This window comes from Varroa jacobsoni, unplaced genomic scaffold, assembly GCF_002532875.2.
Source record: "Varroa jacobsoni isolate VJ856 unplaced genomic scaffold, vjacob_1.0 scaffold_745, whole genome shotgun sequence".
In the NCBI taxonomy this organism is placed as follows: domain Eukaryota; kingdom Metazoa; phylum Arthropoda; class Arachnida; order Mesostigmata; family Varroidae; genus Varroa; species Varroa jacobsoni.
In genome coordinates, this window is record NW_019213647.1 from 1 (window position 1) to 24,453 (window position 24,453).

Sequence of the window (24,453 nt, forward strand, 5' to 3'; positions counted from 1 at the left end):
TATATTAGTCTGTCTATGGTTCTTATAGAGCAGATATTGACGATCCAAATGACTTAACGGTTATCATCAGTTTATCTGCAGGATTTCAGTTCGCCGCCAAATGATTAGATGGGTTTCGTTAGTAGCTTCAGTGTCCTGACTAAAGCTCACAGATGATTCTTTTAATTGAGGTAACCTCGGCACTGAGGTGTACCGCAGAGACATTTAATTTTCTCGTCTTCGATCGGGAACTTGTAGTCGTAGGTAATTTCCTCGTTCACCGATATATCTCTCTTTGAATATATGACGATCTTTTTCTCACCGTCGACCGTAATTACTCTGGCATAACAATTTGGAGTACAACTGTGATTTATGAATCGTGCAAGATTTCCGCACTTCGTTGCATCGATAATCGTCTCTTGATCAACCCGAAAGAGGTAGGACGACCCAATGCCGATCTTCGCGTACTGCACCTCGCGGAAGTCTGCAACAATAGATCGCACACAGTGGCCAACATATTCGATAACCATTTCGTCTGCGGCGATCGGTTCGAGAGCAAATAGACCCCAGTCATGGATCTTCGACTTCGCAAACTTTAACTGTTTCTTGCGGAACTTGAGCTGGTTAAATTTGAGCAAGTCGGACTGGGCTTGTGCTTCCTGGAAAATGGTTAATAGGCGACGTTGATTGGAACGAGCTTCTCGGGAAGTGGTCTGTGAGGCCGCCACTGGGGGCTTGGCAGACTGGTTCGCCGATTCATGAGTTTGCACATGCGAAGCCTTGTATTGTTGCTTCTCCAACGAGTCAACTTTGTAATACCTGCATTAGAACAAAATGAAAACATTACTTCAGTGTGTCTGAATTGTATTGGTTTCGTTATGTAGCGTATATCGATCTTACAAAGTTCACTATCGTGTGCAAAAGCCTTGATCGTTGAAAACGTCCAAGGTTTGGTTTATTTTGTAAAATACTCAATTCCGTTTACCTTGACTGATATCGATAGAGCATTTTATATACAAGTTATATGTCTGCACTAACCCCTCGGATCTGGCACATCCTGTTACATGTACTCTGCGAGCGTCCTTTCTGCGTTTGATAAAGTTCGGGATATTCGTGGGTACATGGTCTACCCAGTGCGTGTCGTTCAACCACGCGCCGTTCTTTTCATCCAGTAGAAGCATATCATAAGTCCGCTTTAAGTACTGCACATCCTCAGCATCGATGCCTAGAACCATTTAGTTGGACATTGAGTTGAAAAATGCAACGCTACAGAATTAGAGTGAACACATACGCGCCAACAATTCATGGCGGAAACTGTTGCTGACGCGTATCGTTCGAATAAGAGATAACTCTTGTTCGTTTGCTCTGAAAACAGCTATGGTGCAATGGGTTTAAGTGATTAATGTGATAGCTACGGACTATCATTTGACCCAGCATAATTTGCGTTCGACGTTTATGAGTTTATCGAAACGCGCCGTCGTCGGTTAACTAATAATGTATTTGTTACGTACCAGTTTTGAGGCACTTGTAAAGAATTTCCTCTTCCTCCTCGTCGAGGCGAGCTCTGAACCCGCCTGTATCCGCTTTCGTGGCTTTGCGCGGTTTAGGTGCAGTCTGGTGCGTTGAGTCGAAGAGAGCTGTGAGTTCACGGAAAGATCTTTCTTGCTTAGGCTTTCGCTTATACTCTCGTTTTTTCTTGGCAGGCGGTTCCGGTTCTTCAGCCTTAGGTAGGCAATAGCAGTGATCGATATACACTGGATCACCACCTTCTTCTTTCATCTCAACATTTGTGTCCTTTGATGGATCAGCATTCTCCACATCCTCTGTTCCCACTACGTCAATTTCAAGTCTTCGTTTGTCCTGCAGCTTGTCCTTCTTACTAACTGCCTTCTTTCGCTTAGGAGCTGCACTTTGCGCTGGCTCCGGAACAAGTTCAGAAGATGGCTTAGCATTTTCCGCACCGCTTTCGGTACCGCTGCCTATACCGATTTTTTCGTCTGGCTCTTCGACGAGCTCTGGCCTGAGTTCCTCCTTGTCGGGCATCACTTTGAGAACCGAGTCCTCTTTAGGAGAAACAGGCTTGACTATGGGTGACGGAAGCCGTTCACTCGGTTCTTTAGTCATTTCAGGATGTTCGAAGAGGCTTTCCTCGTCGGCCTCCATCGGTTCGATTGTGGGTTCTTCGGCTTCCTCTTCGTCCTTGGCCTCCTTGGGACTAGATGGCTCTTCTTCGACGTCAGACTCGGAGTCGGTAAATACTTGATTGACCAACAGAACCTCTTTCTTTTTGGGCCGTTTGGAGTCCGCATCCTGTGACTTGTCGTCATCCGAAACAATCCTTCGAACTAACGGGCCATCATCGTCTTCTTCGGAAGATGTTGAATATATTTCTGCAAAATAAAAGCCTCCGATTATCTCTACTATCTCTGTAGGATTATACTGCACATATACGGCGATGCGAAATGTTTACCTCGCCGTTTTAACGCCGTTTATACCTATATGGAAAATGGGGAAATAAAATCTGCCATGTTCACCTTTAACTGACATCTTCTTCTTAGATTTCTTCGAGCTATCGCCATCATCGCTGAGATCATCACTAGTAGAGATGTCACTACAATTTTCATCCACCAAAGGTGGAGGTGTGGGTTTTCGAACTGGAAGTCGAATCGGCTCATCATCGCTATCGCTTGTTCGACTGCTTTCCTCTGAACTCGTATCACTCCGCCGACGTTTCTTGCGTGATGCAAGCGACTGTTGCCGGTTGGCGTTTCTCGCGGGTGAGTCGAGATCGCTGGACAGTTCTCCTTCCGAGATTGACTCAAGCCGATCCGAGTCATCGGCGTTATCATCCCTAATAAGAGGGGGCGGTCGAGCTCGACGGAATGAGGGCATTTTTGGTAGCGCCATACGCAGTGAGCCGAAGCCTGCTGCTGTTGGGTCAGCGTGGCCGCCGAATAGTGTCGATAGTGTTGGTACTGCTGGCTCCGGTCTAGTAGCCTTTATGCCACCTTTAGCAGCAGTTTCCGCAGCTTCTCGGGGCTCGGCTAACTGCTCTTTGTTAGCTTTTTCCCGAGTTGCATTCTCTGTCCACCACTGGTCGTATTTCGAGAACGCGCTCATCTCGATCATCTTCTTCGTGATGTCCCTCCGCATAATTTGCTTGAGTTCGGTGATAAGCGAATTGAGGACCTGATTGATCGTCGGGTCTTTATCGTCGAGACAAATGTTTGGTTGCTGACTAGGAGGCCATATTGAAGCGAACTGATGAGTACTCGGCAATGGTGGGGGAGGTACTGATGTCGAGTACGGTGGGACAGGAGGCGGCGGAGGCGGGGGTGCAGTAGGCGTGTATTGAGCAAAAGTTGGTGGAGGGTAGGCAAAAGGAGGGGGTGGTGCCCCTGGTGGAGGGGGCGGAATTGAATAGGGTGACACGGCTGGCGCTCCAGGTACCGGTGGAGGTGGTTGCGCGGTGTGTGCGTATATGCCCTGTTGGCCATAGCCAACTAGATACGCGGGTTGGCTAACAGGAGGCGCTGGAGGTTGGGGAGGTTGGGGTACAGCCGGCGGTGGTGGGGGTTGGGCCTGCGACTGTGTCTGTGTCCGAGGAACTTCTGGTTCGCCAGAGCTTAATGGACTTAAACTCATCTGGTCGTCATCGTCTGGTAACGAACTTTCCGAAAGTGATTCCGCGCCGGGCAGTTTGGGTACTTTCTCGTCGTAGACTGGCGTCGAATCGCTATCTGACGAGCCACTGATGTCAGACATGGAAGACGACGAATTCCAGTCGGATAGCCGATTCTCCTATAAAAATATAAGAACACCAGTTGGTATTCCAGCTTTATGTTTGGGTATCCCCCGTTGACCGATAGCGACTTGTTTAGGGACAACTGGGATATTTCAGCATCCGAATAAAATACTACCATACATTTCGCTTAATATGCAGACATCCAACATCTAATACGGCGGTAACTACCGAACGCTAGTCACAGCTGAAGCCCATCTTATTTAGGACTCAAGCAAACATACGTACAATACATATTAAGCCTTAATGCTGTTGCTGGGCGTATAAGCATGCGCCATTGTTTATGATCTTGTATATAGAATGAAAGCATTATTGCTTGGGTTGAAAGCTTTCTAAGTCAATGTCTTTATAATATTCAGGTCAAGTAATGACAACCAAAGTCACTTTATAAGGGAGCTAGATCCGCTCTCTACATGCTGCAGAGCAGTAATAAATCTTAGACGATTTAGTTGTCAAGAAATGGAGTGATAAACATTGAAGGAAAAAGTCCGATCAATGTAACTTAACAGTAACATTCTGAACATATAGAACGCAAGTAAATAAAGAGGCTTATAGAGTTATCTAAAATAGAGAAATCACTTCGATTTTTCGTTATGTTAGATGTCTCAACTGATGTTAGTCACATGTATATATTGACTAAACGGATTTCAGCACATCTCCAGCAAAGTATCTATCCTTCATACAAACGCTAACTTTTACTTGAAAAATACAAACGCATCAGTTGTAAATTAAATGAATAATGCTGTATATTTGGCTGCGGTTTTCGGTCGACGAGTCGCATATATAGTAATCTGATATGTGATAACTGTCCAATGGGGGAGAAACTTGTTCTAGGTTAATGTTTGAGACAACAAGAATTTAATATAATAATCCATAACCTTATTATATCATTTAACTGGTTCTATTGCAATGATCAGCAAATTTATGACTCTGACAAACCTTTCGTAAACGCGTATACCGTTGCCATTTAAGGTAGGTCCGTTTATTACGGAAAGGCGACGGGGGTGGAGTTGGTCGGGGCTTTTTTGGCGGCGGTAGGGGCTTAGCCCTATTTGCTTGACCCTTGTTAAAGAGCATCTCGAGTCGAGACTCGAGTGACTGCCGCTGATCGCTGCTTCCGCCACCGGCTGAACTCCGTGATGCGTACTTCGAGGAGCGTTCATACGGCCTATACAAAGAGAAATGGAAAAATAGAATCGAAACGAAATCAGACGATGATGAGGCAGTCAACGCAAAGCTACTACGAACTCGCCAGCTATATCCAAATTATACTCAAATTAGACTCGCGTTAACGGTTCCTGCGGCTTTCGTTCGCATAATGATAAACAGCTAAAAATATCTGAAACAACATATGTACGTATTTTTGTACATACCTGCATGAATATATAGCTTAAGTTTATCATTAATAGCGATCATTGGGAGCCAATAAAGCTGTCGCGTCCTTCCGAGAAAGGCAGAAGGTACAGAAAAAATGCACAGCATGCGCATATACTACGGTATTTACCGTTCAGGAGAGCTAGATGGTGATCGTCTCGAGTTCCGCGAACCGCTAAATAACTCTTTGTTCGCAGCAAATGGAAGAGTCCGCGACGGTGGAGGAACTACAACTGGAGCAGGTGCCGCTCCGCTCAAAGAGCTCCCACCCCCCGACGCGTGGCCTACAGCGGCGCTGGAGCTACCGACAGCTGCACCGGGTACGCCTGCTAGATTATTGCTATGGCCTCCGTCGATAGGTGCTCCAACAATGGCGGCAGTGAGCATTGCTTGTGTCTGTAGCGGCGCCGGTTGGGTCGATCCGAGCGGGGGATTGGCCGTTGGTGGAGGCGGGTGATGCGCCTGCGTAGGCGGAGGCGGTGGAAGAGGTCGTTTCTCCGCAGTGAGCTCTTCAACCATTACCTTGCAACGTCGGCCAAATGGGTCGAAAAACACTTCGAGCAATTTGCCCATGAGGGAAGAACCATGCATTTTGTGCACGCACAGTTGAGCGGCCCGTGTATGGGCGAAGGTAACCCGGGCAACACCGAGATGACGGCGAGTACGTGGGTGATGGAACACTTCAACTTCCTCGACGGGTCCATAATGTTTACGGAGATGTTCGGCGAGAAACGCCTCATTTGCATTATCATTCAGATTGGTCACAGTCACTTCAACTGCAGGCGGTGTACCGACGTAGTTGTCGTCAATAGCTAGACGAGGTACGGCCAGTTCCAGCGCTTTACTTCGCGCTGAAATTACAACAAAAACAACACGCAGTTTTTTCATGCAATATGATGTCTCTTGATTTTTTCACTTCGTGTGCGGATATTAGCACTATGATTTCAATCATTTCGTATCGTATAAACATGGCCTGTGTGAGACTTTAAAACTAGAACAATGTGTAGATTAAATTCATTTAAAAATAAGCGAACGAAAGGTTAACTGACATACTCAAATATATACAACTAGCTACAAGGTTAGGCTGGTGAATTCAAATAAAGGCTACACCCACACATACAGTGATGCACACGAGGTGACCAGGACGGACCAATACGCCAAGAACAACGAAAATAAAATGGGTGCTCTGTTTGAAGTGGGGCAAAGTCAGAGATCTACTTTAGCACTTACTGAAGATACAGGTTGCATGTGTCAGAAGTTTCCAATGGCCAAACTATTCTCTTAAATCTAAATACATTATTGTCTAAGTTATATAGCAATATTCATTGTGGTACGGCCTATTAGCTTTGCATTTAGCCCAAGCCCATATATTAAAGGTAATTTCAATTTCGAATCGTAGTCAAACAAGTTTGCAATTACTGAGACACTCGCGATAATCAATTATCTGACAGACAGCAGGTGCTAAGTGTTTGAATCCTGAGTGCCTGAGAGAATCTTTGAGTTACGAATTAACTTTCTCGATTGGTAGAGTTGTGGTGGTGAATCAGTGCAATGTATCACGAATCTGACCCGTCTGAACTCGCCGAAATAAGCACCAATGTAGACTAAATGAAAAGGGTGATTGTTATGGAATGGTTGTTACAGCGTGGCAAATGTTCGTTATGCTGCAAACACAGATGATCGTTATGCATTTGTTTGAGCTAAATTCGTGCGTCGCCACTTACGCCAAAAGAAGAGCCGATTTCGGGGATCTCGCGGCTGTACTGGAAGTGGAGGGTTGCTCCCTGGAACGATGCCGTCATAACGAACCACCTTCTGCGGGACCTTTTCCAACTGAGGGTCTTTCATCAGCTTGAATGCGGTGAAATGCTGGTGTTGGTGAGAGCCTGGAAGGGGCCCGCCAGTGGATCGGGCGCCCGCGCGAGGGTCCATCTCGCGCTGATCGTTCTGGGGACGACTGTTGGGTTCGAATCGTTAAGAAACGATGAATCATTGCAGTAGATGAAAACCAAGATAACAGATTAGAATTGGCAAAATAATTAGAAAAGCACGTACGAGATAAGAACATTCAGCAGTATCACAATGCCAGCTGTAAGCCAAACTATGTCTCGCTGCACAGTGTGCAGCCATCTGCAATTGGCGCCGATCTCCTCGACAACAGGAGGGCTAAGAAAATGTGTTCTATTTTCGAAATTAGAGTGCAGCAGTCTCGAATTTACTCTAAATTATACCGTCAAGTCATGAATATCTAACAGCACAAAACATAAGCGAAACAAAACATTAATTATAGACAAAATCGTGATAAATGGACGGATCCGTAGCTAAGGGGTGAAAACTCGGCGGTCAAACGGTGCTCATCAACGCTCGATCATCCGACCGGATCCAGTGGATGCTGTAAGTGAAGAAATTGATTAGTACCAAGTTTCAAATCAATACTACCTCTAGTACGGCTAAAACTTCACGTCATCTTAGAGCAACGAATAGCAGAGCATTTTGTAAACATACGCATACTCGGCGAAGGTTAGTACCGCATATTAGATCACTGCACCCGGATGAAGCGATCTCGGAGAGTTTTGGCATTCAAGCGGTATCAGCTTCAAGCAATGTTCAATATTTAATTGCAGTTAAAAGAAGAGTTTCAACCGTGATAAAATTTTTTGTATGAAGTACCTGTCCATAGGCACCGAGAAGTTGGCTGAGGCGAAATATTGTCAAACAATGGATTTCCTCACCACTTCCGGGTGCAGTTTGTTTGTTGTGAGCGCTAGACCGGTGGCTGCCTGCCCGTTGAGTACCGTGTTAGTTGCTTGATGTTGGTGTAGTTTTTGCTTAGCTGTGCTGCTACTGCTTTCGCTGTTGGTTGATTGATGATGGTGTCCAGTGGTGGTGCTTGATCGGTGTCTTCTGTAGAACCTGTCGAAAACTGCATTAGTGCGTTCTGGCCACGCTAGCTAGCTGGACAACTGAATATCGGCTAGTACGAGCTAGTTCGTTTGATCAGGCTGTCGTGCCGTCCTTGCTGTGTTCACGATACGCACCCCGCCGCCAAAGCCCTAAAGTGCTCATTGCTGTCTTCTATGGCCATTTCCGACGACGAGCTCAGGGGCCGGCTCACGGCCCTGGGCTGTGATGTGGGCCCCATTGATGACACAACCCGCCCACTTTATGTCGCTATGTTAAAGAGGTGTGCTTTAGTTTCTTTGTACGCGAATACTGCTGAACGTCGTGCCATTAATGCATATCGTAACATCGTTGCGTACCGACAAATCCCCACTATAGGAAGTTAAACAAGCAAAAAGTGACGGAAGGACGTAGCTCTACAAGCAGGTAGTTCGGTCCGTTCTTTTCGATTCGCAGTTAGCTGCAACTGTATCGGCAAAGACGGCGTTAACATTTAGGGGGAGCAAGTTTAGGACAACAGGTCGGATTTATACAAGGGGATATGAACGCTGATATTCCATAGTGTGACAGCACGCATGCTATGTGATAATTATTGTATGTGATATTATTGTGTTGAGCTATTGAAATGATAAGCCCCATTGCGGCACCGTTCGACGTAGAAAACGAGAATTAGTGCTCTTAGTACAGCTCTATACGTTTTTCAGCGGCGAAATGCAGTTCTGACAACGCTAGCCATTTCGTCTTTCCCATTTCTTGAACCTGAAATGGATTTCACGTTGACAGTAGTTCCAGTGTAAATAGACGAAGCCGGACACTTTACAGAACTTGGACGCATTTCTATGCAAATTAGCAGAATGTAGTAATTCTTCTAGAATGTAGGATTAGACAAGGAAGGTCTACTCAACTGATGTTTATCTGTTCTAAATATCCTAACGTTACCAGTATAAAAGTTACAATATATACAGATTATTATTGTTGGAAGATCTATTACTAGCTAGCCGCGCCTAAAGGACGGTTGTCGTTTCCCTCGAAACGACAACCAATGCGATCGGCGCTAAAGCAAACTAAGCAGATATTTACCAGTTAAAGGCAGTAGTAATCTTAGACATTTCTATTGCAATTATTATGATTTTATCCTTCGATTACAAGCCAGTTAGCTACGGTTGAGGTCCTATATTACTATTGGAAATTATTATTTATTGCGTATCTGGTGTTGCGTAATTTATAAAGCCTCTCCACTTCTGTTTCACATATGTTGCACAAATGCGAAGATTCTATTCGTTTCTAAAAGGATCGACTTGCATTGTTATACGTATTATTGACTTCGTTGCAGGCGGGAAGGAGCTGAAAAAGCTAATCGCCAAGGCAGATCTTCGAAGTCCGCCTCCGGTTGGTCTAATACTTCGTCAAACCAAGAGACGCTCCCGGTTAAGTCTCGATCTTCCAGCAGAACCCGTGGCAAACCGTCGCAAGCTTTTAGCTCTGATGACGAGGCCCCTGCTGAAACATCGCGACCGACAAGGCGATCGACAACGTATACTTTCAAGGGTGGATACGCACAATCTTACCGGAAGAGTGCCAACAGCGATACTCCTTCAACTCCAGGTTAGTTGTATATTCGACAACTTTTAACTGTTGCACAACATGATTCCTACTATTGAACTATTGTTAGAACTACCACGAAGCTATTATAAATGAATTATTATGAAATAAAGTATTGTAAATAAGACTAAACAAGTAGTTTGTTTTATTTTATTATAGTGTCGAACAGCAATTAGCTGTATAATAAAGAGGAGAGCAATTTGTTTCCATCGCAGTTTAGCATCTTTGTGTCGATTAACTATAAGTTAGCACCTTCTAGTTGCACCATTAGGAGAGTCACATTATCGTTATTAACACTACGACATCTTCTCATTTGTAGTCAACTTTGCCATTTGCGAAATTTCGTTTGAAAAAGTTCACTTATTCAGGTGTTGTCACTGTGTTATCAAGCTCTACGCCAGAAAAATCTACATATAATTATAAAAAGAAAATCAATTGGTCCTTTTGCGTGGACACGGTGGGAGTAGGTATATAAGAAGTACTGGTAGGTTTATTAGTGGCGTTCTTTCGTGGTGCCGGCTTTATATAAACGGTACTCCCGGAGACCTGGATTACACTAAAAAGGATACCTTAACTAGACAACATAAGTAAGGACATAAATAAATTACTTTTAAATATAACTAAGGAACTTAAGACGAAGTTCCTGTAGGACAGCAAATAAGGAGGAGATTGCACTTCTCGTTAAGATTCTTTAATGATCAATTGTTTTATGCCAGGGGTAGTGTTGAGCTTCGAATGGAGTTCTTTAATTGAAGACGGTGAAGTTATCGTTTGTGAATAAATTACGAAGACTCCGTTCACAAGTCGTTACCAGGATAAGCGATGCAGACAATCGACTTAAGAACTTCGGTAAGATGTCAAACCCGGAGGTGGAACCTAATTTAACCCTTTTAGTAGTTCTGGAGTAGCGGATTTTCGTTGTAGCCTCTCAAAACAGAAGGATATTGGTACATGCAGCAGTACCAACGGACTATTTTCCTCATGAGGTCGGGCAATGTCGTTAAGTAACCAGGCTGCGTGCTTTCATTGCCGTACCAACAATCCCGCACTAAAGATAGCGAAGTGCTTTCATGACTTAATTTTAGGCAAACATTTCGTAGCAGCAAATACTACGATCAGGTTGTGCCCGAACCTACTGGACATTAAATCGAGCTCGGTTTTTCTTTGGCATGACGCCATTTTCTTACCTGGTCTCTTTCCGGCCAGCGGTAAAATTTGAACCATGTCTCATCTATGGTAACCAAGCAGGTTTTTTGTTAATTAAAGTTTCGCAAATTACACGTGAACTACACTACACACATTTCCAACAAGCATGGAATCAAGATATGTGAGACCTATTTATTACGCGGTTCCCTTATTTTCAGTATATCAGTTTTAATTCTATAACACGTAATTATGTGCAGTGACAGTTTTGGCAGATAGAGCCCTTAGGCTGCGAGCTCTGCTTGCGTGAAAGCCTCCTCGATTGCGATATTACGTCCTTGTCCTTCGGATTTTGACATCTGGCCACCTCCTCGTTGGTCTTCAACACTCAAGTATCCGTTGCTGAAACGTTTGCGCCAATCACGTATTGTGCTTTTGCTGAAGGCCTCCTTGCCTAACGTTTTCACCAACCTTTCGTAGCACTCCGGCCTTATGGAACAAACACTTTACCGTTGAGTGTTAATTTTTAAGACTAAAAGATGTCTCTTTTTTTGCACTAATTTCTCCTTGAATGAACTTGGCGGTTTTAGACAGTTCTAGAAAACTAGAACATTTACCAGTAAAATTTTGTTTGCTAATAGCGCGTAGCTTAATGTTATTTAGTTTCAAGGTCCGCTGGTTCGCTTGTAATAGCCTAATAATATTTGCGACAGTTTAACAAAATAACTTAGTACAACATTTTCTAAAAAATAAATAGAAAATATGCTTATTTTTAGGATATTAAAAGAAGACCAGTGTAGTTTAGAAACCAAGCCCTGAAATTTTTTCTTGTTTGAGAAATGCACTACTACGCTATTACACCCTATTATGTTTCGTAAAACCTTTTTGCAGTAGCCGTTTTAACTCATTGATTTTTTTGTTCGAATTAGGTGTTTTTGGAAAATTTAAGAATTATAAAAACACCTAACTGGAATAGATAAACAAAAATAAATATACTATTGAATGACAAAGGTGGCTTTTTAAGCGAATAGCTTCAATATGACAACTTCAATTTGATACTAAATGATCGTTGTTTCACTTACTACCGTGTGACTTGGTCGCTAGGCATTCCACAGGTCAAATAAAACTAGTAGTCCATAATATTTCTATTTTTGACATATCGCCGTTGCTGTTATTGCTGCTGTTTGTTATATTTACCTACGCTAGGATCAATGACGTCTTCAACGATGTACAGCTCTCCAGGCGGAGATCAATCCTCAGGCCTCGAAGATTCCGGAGGTGGCGGGAGTAATCAAAGTCTGTTTTCGACTGGGCTTTCACCGGTTCGACCTGACACTCCACCCCTGTCACTAGTATCTCGCAGCACGAAGTATATGCGTCGGCCGCTTCATCCCCCGAACAACAATAGTAAAAATAGCAACAACAACGAAAGCAACCACAATCACATGCCCCATTCGAGAAACAACTATGTGTCGTCAAACACAGGAGGCACGACTGGCAATGGATTTAGCGATGATGAACTCGATAATCAAGAAGTGCCTCCATTACATCGCTATTATAGGCCGATGTCGCTTTTTAATTCTCTGAGGAATAAGGGGATACCGATGAACTATTCTTCCGGTGAGTCTCAGTAGGCTAACTTAATTCTAATAGCTTTTAACAGGATCAGTAAACGTTTTTCGACTTGTTGCGGTTCCGTATCAAGTATATATATATATATATATATATATATATATATATATATATAATTCAGTGTCGTATCAGATATGTACATACATAAAATACATACCATTGCCTCTACCTAATTATTACCTAATCTATCTTACCTAATCCATATTTATATAACAGGTACTTAAAATACAAATAGTATATTTACCATTGGTAGGTAAAGTTTGGCAGATACTTATATCAGGTTTTTGGCTTTCTACGACTGGAAACTGATTGATGTTATCGGGCAGTGGTTAATTTCGAGACACGTATATCGTTTAGTGCTAAAAATAAACCCTCAATGATCAAGCTCGTATTCTCTAAGGCTAAAAGCATTATCGATATTTATTGAAATTAGCAGTGAGAGCCTAGAGCAAGAAGGCCTTTAACGAAACAGCTGTTCGTTCTTGGTGCGATCTTTTTAAATACGAAAAAGGGAAAGATGAAAATCAACAGGGATGTGACTAAACCCCGAGGTTTCAAATGGAAGTTCTAGCTGCTGTAATTACAAAGACTATTCAGCAAAGCAAAGCATGGACAATGCGCTCTCTGCCACATTCATATGGGATTTTTTTGAAGCATGTGTTATTAAGTTCTAGCCACGACATTGGATATGAAAAATGGAAGTTTAAGATGGGTCCCTCGCAAACAAATTTCAGGACGGATGGAAGTATATACACAATGTACTTAACTGAGAATATGCACAAATATTATGAGCAGAAAGCCCGTCTGGAGTATACTGCTGACATAGACGAAGAGCATGCGTCGTTTATCGTTCTGGGGCGCAACCGCCTTTCCCTGTGATCTTCAACATCTCAGTTTGACTGTACTAGCAAAAAAATATTGTTATGCTGAAGGCCTCTTTGCTCGGTGTTCTTATCACTCTTTCAATGGACTTCATAAGGGCTCTCATCTTTAAGAAACAGAACTTAATCACCGAACGTTATTGTCAGCACTAAGTAAGATCCTTTTCGTTTCCCTCATAACTCTCTGATAACGCCCAATCTGCTTAGAGTTATATAGAGCCAAAGATGTGATGTAGGTACCTACTAAGTTTTGTTTGCTAATGGTGCATTGTGTGAACGTTATTTGGTTTTTTTGTCAGTTAGATAGCTGAGTAAATCTAGTGAATGTACTAAATTTAAGGCTCATAGGATAGTGGAAGGCTTAAATGAGCCTAACTGATTATCGGTAATTTTTCATCATTGAGTTTTGTCTTATTGTATGTGTATGTTAATGGTACAGGTTCATCACTAATGAGCCAGTCATCGTACCTATCGGGTGCTGCTTACGGTGGATTACGTAACCTTCGACGGCCACAACTGGGTGCTACCACTGGCGCCACGCGTTCGCACTTTGTTCCAAAATTGTTAACGTGGATCACGGTGATCTTCTTTCTTGGCTTGGCCGTTTTGTATTACCGTTTAGGACAAGATGCCCAAACATCAGTGGGAGCTGGTGTGCCAAGTGTCGCCGAACTGATCAAGTACGATAAATGCTCGAAACGGCCAAATGCTGGTGAAGAGGCGGGGTATACCTGCATCCCTGAGGAGCTATTTGGAAAGTCATTGGAAGTCGCAAGCAAGATTCAAACGCTACTCGAGCAAAAAAAATATGAACAAGTTTGTGGCAATGAGGATTCCAATGTAGATGAACGTCTTACATATGAGGAGGCGGCGAGGCATGCCGGTACATCGCTGGACAATGTAAGTCTCTGACTTAAACAACTAAAATCATTTTCAAAACTAATTATTACTTGCCTACTAGCTGATAGTTAGTGAGTTGAACGGCAAGTTACATTTATATTGATGTGACTCAAATACCGTGCATGGCGTAGAGGCTTTTTCTATGCAACGATAGCGCCTACTAGAATTAGCATCACCACCTCGTTACCTAAATTGCAAAAAAAAGTTAACGTTCAGTCCTTCAATAATCTATGCCTTAGCAGATTATAAAAACATGTAAAACTAATTCGTCGAAACATTCCATTAAAATACTTCTGACGTGTAAAGTTATTTCAAATGTCAGCGTCATTTAAGTATTTGAGCTATGATCATGCTGCGGACACAGGCGAGATAGTTTCTAGTAGAACAGATAAAGGATATTATCGCTTCACCATAGATTTATATCTAGCTCATCGATTTCTTCAAACGGTTGCTCTAACGCTCAGTTTTTATGACTGTATCGCACACTGTACAATACACATGTTGGACTTTTCAACATTCTTTGCACAACTTTGTGCAAAGCATAAAACAAATGGATCTACGTGCGTTACCCGATCCTTTATGCGTTTGACACAAGTCCGCGCGACACAAGTCGCAGCTGAAAACTTGTCAAGAAATCCGAATACCCTGGATTCTTGCCGATCGCAAGACCTAAGCCTCTTGTGCAGTACTACCTATTGCATGCCGCATAAACACTAGATTTTAGCTTTTCGTAGCATTGACCTTACCCGAAGGCTTAAGTCTGTAGATATTGCGAAGTATCGTTCGCTTGCTAAATGGGACAAAGAGCAGCTCTAGTTACGAAGTTCAAGTAGCCGCTTGGCTTGGAGTTTGGATAGGATAAACATGTTAATGGTTTTCATCATTACAGAGACATGTCAAAGCACTTTCTGTGGTCAAAACTTCGTCATTTCAACTTGAACATTATGTGATACTAATGAGGCGGTGCCGGTTGCCATCGCACATTTGAGAAATACTTAGTAAAATTTTGGCCGTTCATTCCGCATTACGTCGCTTAATGTCCTCCTGTGCAATAGAAGTCTGTATGACTAAGCCTTTCTCGACTGAGGCGTCAAACACGCACGTCTGCCACAGAATTTCAGCAATAATACTCTACTTAAGTAGAAAAGTTATGAAAAATAATGTGTTTTCCTTTAAGCTTGCAAATAAAGTTCGGGACCTTCATGAAAAGCGATTTAAGATTAAAAAATAATGGATCCATTATCGTCACTATGCGATGTTTCGTTAATATGCTGTACTGTGGTCTTCATGTTGTGTATGTTCAGCAAATTGTCATTTATCACAGGTCGAAATTGATTCGTCGTCAACAGATGGTCTTATGTATTTACACATGTGTTACAATGTGTATTTATTTCCAGGACTAAAAAATGAAGAATGACCAATCTAAGTGGACGTTGATATTCAATATCCACGATTTTGCCTGTTCGTAATTATTAGCCGTATATTTTTAGATCGTTTATTTATGTTCTTCGCTTTCCGTGTCACTGGCGAGGTTTACACCAGCTTTATATATTCCATGGGTTTATTAACAGCCATTTGTCTATTGGTTAATTGTAATTGACGCGTTTTCAGGGGACTTTCATCGGCGCAGTTTACTTGATTACACAGAATCCCAGCTGGGGAGTCGAAGTGTCGCGAGACAGCGAAGACACTTTTCTCATGCCGCACTACTTAGCCCCATTGTGGTGTCGGCTTCAACGTGCTGTCATGCAGATGTTTCTGCAGGCCCTGCTTTTCGTTTTTTTCGTAGTAGTTGTTGCATGTACATATTGGTATCTACAAAATCGTAAAGTTAATTACCGGGAACGTAGACGTCAAATTAACGGGCTTGTTGAGGACATCACCGATCTCCTCACTAACAATGCGGCCGATAATCCTGAGACACCGTACCTTCCAATTCGTAAGTAAAATCACCGTTACCTAGTTAATTAATCGCTTTGAATTTAATTGAGGCGAACTTCATTTAGGAACGTATACATGATGTCACTATGTTTATTTCTGAAATTATCATCTGAAATGATTTTAAGAGTGCTAGACAAAGTTACCAAGTAGATGCATTACATATACGTTTAGTTGTTCGCAGTAAACTGATTTAAGCCGAAAAAAATTTGAATGAAAGCAAAAGCAATCTGCATTTAAATGTTCCAGTGGAGATTCGTGACAAGCTATTACCTACCGCCGCGATGAGTCGAAATATGGCGCAGTTGTGGCGCGAAGTTGAAGATAAATTCGAACAAACTGAAGGTGCTCGAGTGGCCCGCGAGAAGCAGCGCGTTCGAGGCGAATGGTTCCAGGTTTGGCGGTGGTTATCGCCGCCAACAACGACCGTAAACGGCCAGTGGGCAATGGGCAATAAAGTGTGGCAAGGTAAAGCTTTCGACGGTAGTTCGGCGGGACGACCTCTAACCAACTGTCTCAAGATCAAGAATATGTTCAATAAGCTCGAGTGAGTAATCCTTGTAGTAGCAATAGCCTGCAACCGCTATTCCTGCGCATGCAAGTCCTGCATATACAATTTTTTTTTCTTATTTAAGGCGGTATTTTCGATACAAACGTTATCTTATTGCAGCTGTCAGTAGAAATAGTGGTGAATCTATTCATTTACAAGCAAGTTTCTTGGTATGCGGCAAATATTTCAATGCGACTCTATTTTCGCACGTATCCCATTTAAGTATTTTTATTATGTATGTGTCTTTACTAACATCATTTATGATTACATCTAATCTATCTTTGCATAATGGCTTATTGTATCAATTATAGGGAGCGTGGTGAAGGCTGGGTTCAGGATGTTCAACGTGAACTTCTAACTAAATGCGGCCCGAATCACGGAATCGTTCATATGCATGTTGCCGAAGACTCCCCTGACGGTATTGTCTACGCTAAAATGCTGTCTCTCGAAGCTGCTGGCGAGGTTTATCGAAAGCTTCACGGTAGTTGGTTTGATCGCCGCCTGGTCACGGCCAAGTACTTGAGGGAGAAACGTTACCATGAGAAGTTTCCCGAATCTTCCGCTTTAGCATCACAAATGGACCTCTAAACACAGACAAGAACATACTCCAATATTTTTGGAGCTCTACGACTCATCAAATGCATTACTAGCGTAATTTTCGCGAAACATCGCACAATCATGACTCGTATCTGCTGGAATCGACACATTCGCTATGAGAAAACTCTGATGAATAGATGCTGGACGTCGGCACTACTGTTATCCCGCCACGTATGCTTCACGGCAGAGTGGTTTGTGCTTGAAGCTTTTTTCCTGTGGTTCTGGATGTGCGCATGTTCAAAGGCAACAGTTGAGAAATCTGAAGTAGAAGCCGATGCAAGCACACATGATGACGGTCACATCGTTCAGACTGTTCCACACGCGCTATTATGTGCATCACGTCTTGCTGATGGGAAACGAAACACCCATTATCGAATGTTTTCCTGTTGTGCATTCGTTGTTGACGACAAGAGAGAGAAAAGAAAAAAAGAGAAACTAATTAGGGAAAGCTACAATTCTATTTGTGAGTAGCTTGAAACGGTTACGATAGCGGTGTAAATTCCTAATATACACCCTCTAAATAGTACTAGATAGAAGTATGCATGTTTGTTGTGTATGATTTCATAATAATGTGGATTATAGAGCTGAAAATTTTATCACGATGACGACAACCATGTTGTTCAGAATGAATAAAACCGCCTAGCAGGCGTCAGCAAAAGAAGCTTATTGGTTTAAAGAGTAATGCAATTCTACCATTATTAGTACAATAGTGAACATGTTTTACTTAGTTAATAATGTTCTTCTGGCTGGCGTTGATTTGGCTCGACCATATCATATACATATAAATAAACCTATGGACCCTCGCCACTATTACTGCTGCTGTCCCTGTTTGACTATTATCAATGTTATCACATATAACAAATGGTGTATGAAAGGAATGATATTCCTTTGACTCGTATAAATGTATCTTATGTGTCTGGATGTATAAAGAAAGTACATCTATAAATTGAATGGGGCTTTTATTGGTAGTATTACAGTTTCTGTCATAATGATAATCGACAAAAGGGCGGCACACAAACTCTGGGTCCGGAGTAATGATGTTTGTTATACAAACACAAAGATCAAACACCAGGCTTGATCGGATACAATTCTATTATAATTTGACTGTCAAAGAAATTACAGCTTTGGAGTGCGGCAATGTTACATCAAACAGAAGCACATATAATCCCATTATTAGCCGTTATTTGGATGCTTAACTAATATTATGTTGTTGTTTTTTCAAAAAATTGGCTTCTGCTAGACAATAATCTTGACTTACGCACATCGAATAGAGCACACATAATGCGACAAGACTTCTTTTACAACGAGAGTTAAACCCTCTTTAGGCAATATAGCAAAAGTATGTTATTTACTTCATTTTGTGACAGAAATAGTCGCACTAATGGTTATGTTTATTCAAGTGGCAAACATTTTTTGTATATCCTGTATCAACAAGTTTTTTTGACTTCGGGTTTTAATAATTTTCACAACACTACTGCGATTGACTGCTTCTAAAGTTGTTACAGAAATTGCGTATCTATAGATAGTTATATAGAAAGAGATGATAAGCTTTTGCCAGGAACGTCTAGCCTCTAAGTTATTGAAGGCAAGGTTATAGGCTGAACGTTATGGCGACATTTGACGTGGAAACGTCATCTACATTTCTTTCCATTACAACGATTATAAACGCGTATATGATAAATTAATCCCGGTATCTGAAAAAGGCATTTCGGCTTATAGGTAGCACGTACGACATAGTTGTTTGCGATTAAGATGCATGCCATTAGATCAAAGTGTGTGTCATATGAATTGGATTTGTAACTAAGTAATGAATGGGATGGCTTTCTCAGCGATGCCAGTTAGCTTGGGGACCATTGAGAGGGGTGCGCTAATCGCAGAGTGTTTAAATAAACGGATAATTATAGTTGGGTAAATAGTAAATAAAAAATGAAATAAGGCATGGGCACACTTTTCAGATAGCCTGGCGTTCGTATAATGTTCTGCTATCGATCCTTTTTATGGACCTAATCCATAGGTAAATAAAACAGCGCGAGTTCAAATCGAATTAAATGTTATATGAAAATAACTGAAACGTGCCCCAATGGAAGAATGCTGATTAGACTTAGTTCTCTAAAATTCCAATTACCCTACAGTTCAGTACGTTTCAGTTAACTGATATATTTTTACCCTTATTAGTATGCTTTTTTTGGAAGTTCAGGAGTATTATGCGTTTCTAAGGGCAGGTGGTAAAAGGCGAAACTTTATAGAAAAAAGATCTGTCCACATGCATAACGGGTTAAACTGGTGTAAATAACAAAAGGCAGTGACAAGAAAAATCTTGTATTCACTAGGCTTCTCCAAATAAGGACTTCTGATAAGGGACCCCTCAAAATGCGTCCAATATTGTGGATATCAGCGCAGTGTTCATCTCACGCCTCTAATCGTCACTGCCGGGACATAACAAATATCTAGTTATTGTAAAGTCTTTTGCGTACCGGCGAAGAAAAGCAGGCTGAATTAATCAAACGTGTGTCTTAAGTACGAGATTCTGAGATACCGATTGTATTATTATTGTTGTTTAGAAAAAGCGGGAAAGGTCAACAGGCACACAGTACAGCGTGATGTCAAAGCTGTTGCTTATTGCTCCCAGTGCCCTATTATCGTCGTAAGAAGAACGGAATTTACGTTGAGGAATGAAATCAAGGGGTAGATTTTGTCAGTATAAATATGTGTATAGGAGCTTGATTTTGTGGGTTGCCGTCACGTTCACAGAGCATGACGCTAAGTTTCGCTTTTTGTTTGCTGGTCAAAGCCAGTTCAGCTCAGCTCATTGTGTGCCACTGTTGTTATTTTCCCTCGGCTACGTACGTCATGAAACGTTCTGATCAAAATCATATATCGAATATAGTAGATCATACTGATACTAATGGTCATAACTGGCAATGTGAAACTTAAAACAACGTTTTACGATAAGTATGTAGAAGTGCAGGGTGTCTAAAAAACTTCCTCTATGTTATATAAAAGGAAGAAATGTACGTAGCATCCGAAAAAGTTCATGAAAACACTATTGTGCTTTCATCAAAGGGGCGCTATAAATGAGTAAATGTAGCAATAGCTTTTGTCGCACAATGACTCTATGGCTCTTTGAACAACGGAAAGTTACTAGTTATTGAATCAGCGTAGAGAAGCTTGTCAGACATACTGCCAAACATATACATATATATATATATATATATATGACTGTTTTTTGTTGGCTTTGACAATGTAGCCGGAAACGAATGGCCATAACAGGTGGTAATAACCATGTTGACCTTAACGTGTATATATGTATTGTAATGAGATCAAATTGGTTAACGGTACGAGCGGGCAGCAGTAGTAAGATGAAATTTAGCAATGGATTAATTTTTCTTAATTTTTAATATTTAATTAAATGTTTCAATGAGAAGGTCGACAAAGACCTGTCACTAACATTAGCATAACGTCGTAGACATTATGTACCGTATGCCTGTCCTAATAGAACCAAGTGATAGGTAAGACTGCCGGGCCTAGTGATCCAGTGGCAGACAATCAAGCGTGGCCGCTGCCGTGAATATGGCTTTGTACGGCACCTACTTGGCTGATACGGATCGTTGAAACATCGGAATATCCTAAAAGAAGGACTATGTGATGTGCAAGTATGCGGCTAGGCACTTTGTTGGGACGGAGGAAGGATGCACACAAAAGTATATACCATAGTTAGAACATCTTTGTAAACAAAGAGAAACTATAAAAGCAAGCAGCTGCTTTATGGAAATTGAACGAATATGGTTGAGAATAACAAATATACATGCGACGTACATGTCTTTATGTGGGACTAGATAGATACACTAAGCGTTATTCCCAATAAAATTACTTTGTCTATAATGTATAATGCATTGTGAATTCATGCATTCATTATTTTTTTTTAACTATTGAATGTCAATAATGCAGGAAGTGACGAAACTGATGTTGTTTGGTTGACAGTTATACTGTGGTCTGTATCAACGCCAAAAATTAAAGTGGTTTGAACGTTTTCTACCTACAGTAAAATACTTGATTTGCAGTTATATCTTTCAGACTTTTCAGTTAAAGCCAAATGAAACCAAAGGATCAATTTGTATTGTAAGTCAGATAACAATCAAAAACTCCAAGTTAACAGTAGAAGTAGATATCAGTACTCTATAATGGACAAAAACCTTTGGATTTTCTGAAAACCAGCTGGAAACAGGAAGAGGGCTATTCGAAAAAAAACTAGGACAGGTTAAATTATACATGGGAAATATGCACAAATATATGTGATTTTCTATATAACTTTCTGGTAATGCTTCCCTATTTTTTGCAAAATTTCCGCAAATAATACACTTTTTCACGACGTTGAGGCATAATTAAAAGGCGTAACTTTGTTATATAAAATTTCTTATTAAAAGAGAAGGAACTGTCTACTATGAAGGTTGTTCTTCTATGCCTTTAGAGTTTGTTATGTCCTTTATTCAGGTTTTGTTTTAATTTTTTCAAATATAGTTCGATAAAATTAAATCCTTGTTAATTTTCCCTAAAGTTCTTCAATCTACAGCTGAAGCGATAGATCGGTAAGGCTTTGAGTCTAAGCATCCTCACAACATTCCGCACTTGTCTAGGGTTACGCAAAACTTCCTTGAAAAATATCATAAAGTGTATATAGTCTAAGCCATAAAATTTGTTTTCTAAGGGAAAATTTACGCTAAACTTTCAACTAGTCGATAGCATTGAGAAATATCGATAATTTCTGCATCAAACTCATTTACCTGTAACTTTCCATTTTCGAGATAATTAAAGAAACATAAAAAAGTAGGGACACACGAATTTTCTCGGTGTATCTAAATGGACCCTTAAGTCTTCATCTTTTAAAATGATCTACGGCGACGGCTCTGGATAATTTAAAGCAATAGGGTCGTTTGAAGCGAGCCCGTCGTTGAACTACTATTACAAGTTTCGAAACTTGCGCAAGCACTTTGTTTCTAAATACTAGTAGCAAACCCAGAGAATACGCTAAAACTGTACAATGAAATATACAAATAATAATAAACATAGCCAGAAGGAAACGATTATTCGCACTTGTTCAAGTATGTCAAGTAATAGCTAAAAACGTGAACCTTAGTGGATAAGCTTTTGACAGTGGTGAACTTTAACCCTTGCCTCAATATAGAGTCTCAAAAACAATTATTTCGGAATACATATAGTCTTCCTTTATTTAATGACGTGTCGTTTTGTGATGTACGTCGATGGCAGAGGTTAAGCCAAAATCATCTAGCTTTTTTTAACTACAAGACAACTTCCTGCTACTTTGTAGTTAACATATACAAACTACTTCAATTCGCTGTAGATCCTAACCGCTGACATGAAAGTTGCAGATCTTCTACTCCCTTTACTTTGGGTTCAGTTTTATTATTCCTGATCTGGATTCATAATTCATGTTGCTACTATGATATAATAAAGGCAAAATAATTCGTTCTGAACTCAATACGTCAAATGGCTTGGGACAACAGTAGCACCTGTTAGAATTTGATTTTCAAATCGCATACTTTGCTGAAGCAGAATACGGAAATGATATGTTAGCTCGTCTATTTCACCTCCTCGTGATCCTCAGAAAAATCGGAATTGCCAGTCTTCTGAATAGTATATCCTGCAATAATCGTTTTCACAGCTCTGTGTCAGTGGTTAGTTAGTCGAACGCCAGACAAGAACGCGCTAAAATGAGTCTGTAGATGAGGTGAAATTGTAACTTGAACAAAAGAATAAGACAACTGTTTAAACCGACAAGAAGCTGAGGTTGAGATGCACAGTCCATATGCAAGAACAGCAAATGCTACGCTTTAATCGACATCCGACAGTTGATCCGCCTTAAACATCCTACTGCGAAGGCTAGCATTAAATAAATTCAAAGAGCGAATTCACATTCAGTACTGGCGTTAAACACTGCTTCAGAGTGTTACCAGGCCAGTTTCGAACCTAGACTACCTTACGCATTTCTAATGTATGCTAGGCACATACATTATAGGTGTGTAATTATGGGAAAAAACAGGTATTATAGTGAAGAAATCACTTCCATTCGCACTAGCACGAAGTCCAAAAACCCGAATACGCCACTCGGTAAGAAAAGCGTACCTCTGAATGTACGGCTATATTCACGGCGCCTTTTTTTCATGCCTAAACGGTCAATCTGTTATGCATCTGATGCGCCCGCCGTTCATTGTCCCTTAGGTTTTTTCAACTGGTTAATGTACTGAAATAATGAATACACCCTAGTTATTATTTCAGAAACGACGCTACCATATTTGATGCAGGCGGCCTCTAGGTGATTTCATAATTAATTGCTTTGATAGGAGAGTGTTGAATATCAGAGCTTGACCAGAGTGGCTGATATATATCTCATTACTCCGTTATCCGGTCCATTCTGAAAGGTAAATGGGCGCTTTTTTATATGCATACAATTAAGTAGGATGGTTTATTCATCTTTATATATAGACTTACACAATCAGATATTTACCACACTTGAAATCGACGCGGCTAGTACATGACCAAGTTTCTACTTGAAATTGGCCGGCGAGTCGCTGCTTCGAGTTCCCCCAATAATATATATATTCAACTCAGTTTGTCCGAATAAAGAAACTTATTATTAGATCTGCTAAATTGTAATTCCGGAAGCATCTATCGTCGGTTTTTGTTGAAAACCATGATAAACAAAAAATAGGACATGCTCCTGTTTTATGAATTTTTTTTAAAAAGCAAAGGAACAGTAAATGCGCAGCTATGACATACTTTTTAACAAGCCCACCGGTAGAGCAGTCAACTGTCTTAGCTGATGATCTTTGTTCCTGAGGGTTTAATTACAAATAAAACAAAAATTAGGAGTTTTTTTTCGCGATTTGAGTAAACTGCCGCAAAATGCATTTCAAACCTAAAAAGGATTTCTAATCAAAAATATATCGTTAGTCAATATTTTTAAGTAACGTACCATTATGATAATAGGCCCTCGTCTATTAAGAGGGCGGAAAATCCGGATTCCGAACACATAGATACACGCGTTGCAGGATAACTAAACACTTTCTGGACATTATTCGTGGCTTGATTTTTGTGTCAGTCAAAATTGATTAAGAAATGTTCAGATAAGGACCTGG

At 41.1% G+C, this 24,453-nt stretch overlaps 2 protein-coding genes across 3 annotated transcripts; one reads left to right on the forward strand and one right to left on the reverse strand.

Moving 5' to 3' along the window:
* Positions 1-6: 6 nt before the first annotated feature.
* Set1 (SET domain containing 1) lies at positions 7-7,672 on the reverse strand. 2 transcript variants are annotated; one of them, XM_022838106.2, is made up of 8 exons: positions 7,595-7,672; positions 6,880-7,112; positions 5,286-6,006; positions 4,721-4,949; positions 2,514-3,780; positions 1,491-2,369; positions 1,018-1,204; positions 7-798 (listed from the first exon to the last, which is right to left on the reverse strand). In XM_022838106.2, exons 2-8 carry the CDS (start codon positions 7,085-7,087, stop codon positions 162-164), a joined length of 4,128 nt encoding a protein of 1,375 aa, XP_022693841.1. In that variant the 5' UTR covers positions 7,088-7,112; positions 7,595-7,672; the 3' UTR covers positions 7-161. The 2 variants fall into 2 exon arrangements, with proteins under 2 accessions (XP_022693841.1, XP_022693842.1); XM_022838107.2 differs by lacking the exon at positions 7,595-7,672 and having other exon boundaries at positions 6,880-7,479.
* Positions 7,673-7,926: 254 nt separating this feature from the next.
* MAN1 (LEM domain-containing inner nuclear membrane protein MAN1) lies at positions 7,927-21,199 on the forward strand. The gene is made up of 7 exons (XM_022838103.2): positions 7,927-8,339; positions 9,390-9,661; positions 12,008-12,421; positions 13,754-14,214; positions 15,826-16,153; positions 16,402-16,699; positions 17,014-21,199. The coding sequence occupies exons 1-7, from the start codon at positions 8,233-8,235 to the stop codon at positions 17,288-17,290; spliced, it is 2,157 nt and encodes a 718-aa protein (XP_022693838.1). The 5' UTR covers positions 7,927-8,232; the 3' UTR covers positions 17,291-21,199.
* The last annotated feature ends 3,254 nt before the right edge of the window (positions 21,200-24,453 follow it).

Bases quoted from the DNA above. Each gene is read 5' to 3' on its own strand.
- Set1 (XM_022838106.2), bottom strand. From the start codon at position 7,087: ATGGACCCTCGCGCGGGCGCCCGATCCACTGGCGGGCCCCTTCCAGGC. The intron at 3,781-4,720 runs GTTTGTCAGAGT...ATATTTTTATAG, and splicing joins GGTATACGCGTTTACGAAAG to GAGAATCGGCTATCCGACTG. The intron at 1,205-1,490 runs GTACGTAACAAA...AAATGGTTCTAG, and splicing joins TTACAAGTGCCTCAAAACTG to GCATCGATGCTGAGGATGTG.
- MAN1 (XM_022838103.2), top strand. From the start codon at position 8,233: ATGGCCATTTCCGACGACGAGCTCAGGGGCCGGCTCACGGCCCTGGGC. The intron at 12,422-13,753 runs GTGAGTCTCAGT...TTAATGGTACAG, and splicing joins ACCGATGAACTATTCTTCCG to GTTCATCACTAATGAGCCAG. The intron at 16,154-16,401 runs GTAAGTAAAATC...TAAATGTTCCAG, and splicing joins GACACCGTACCTTCCAATTC to TGGAGATTCGTGACAAGCTA.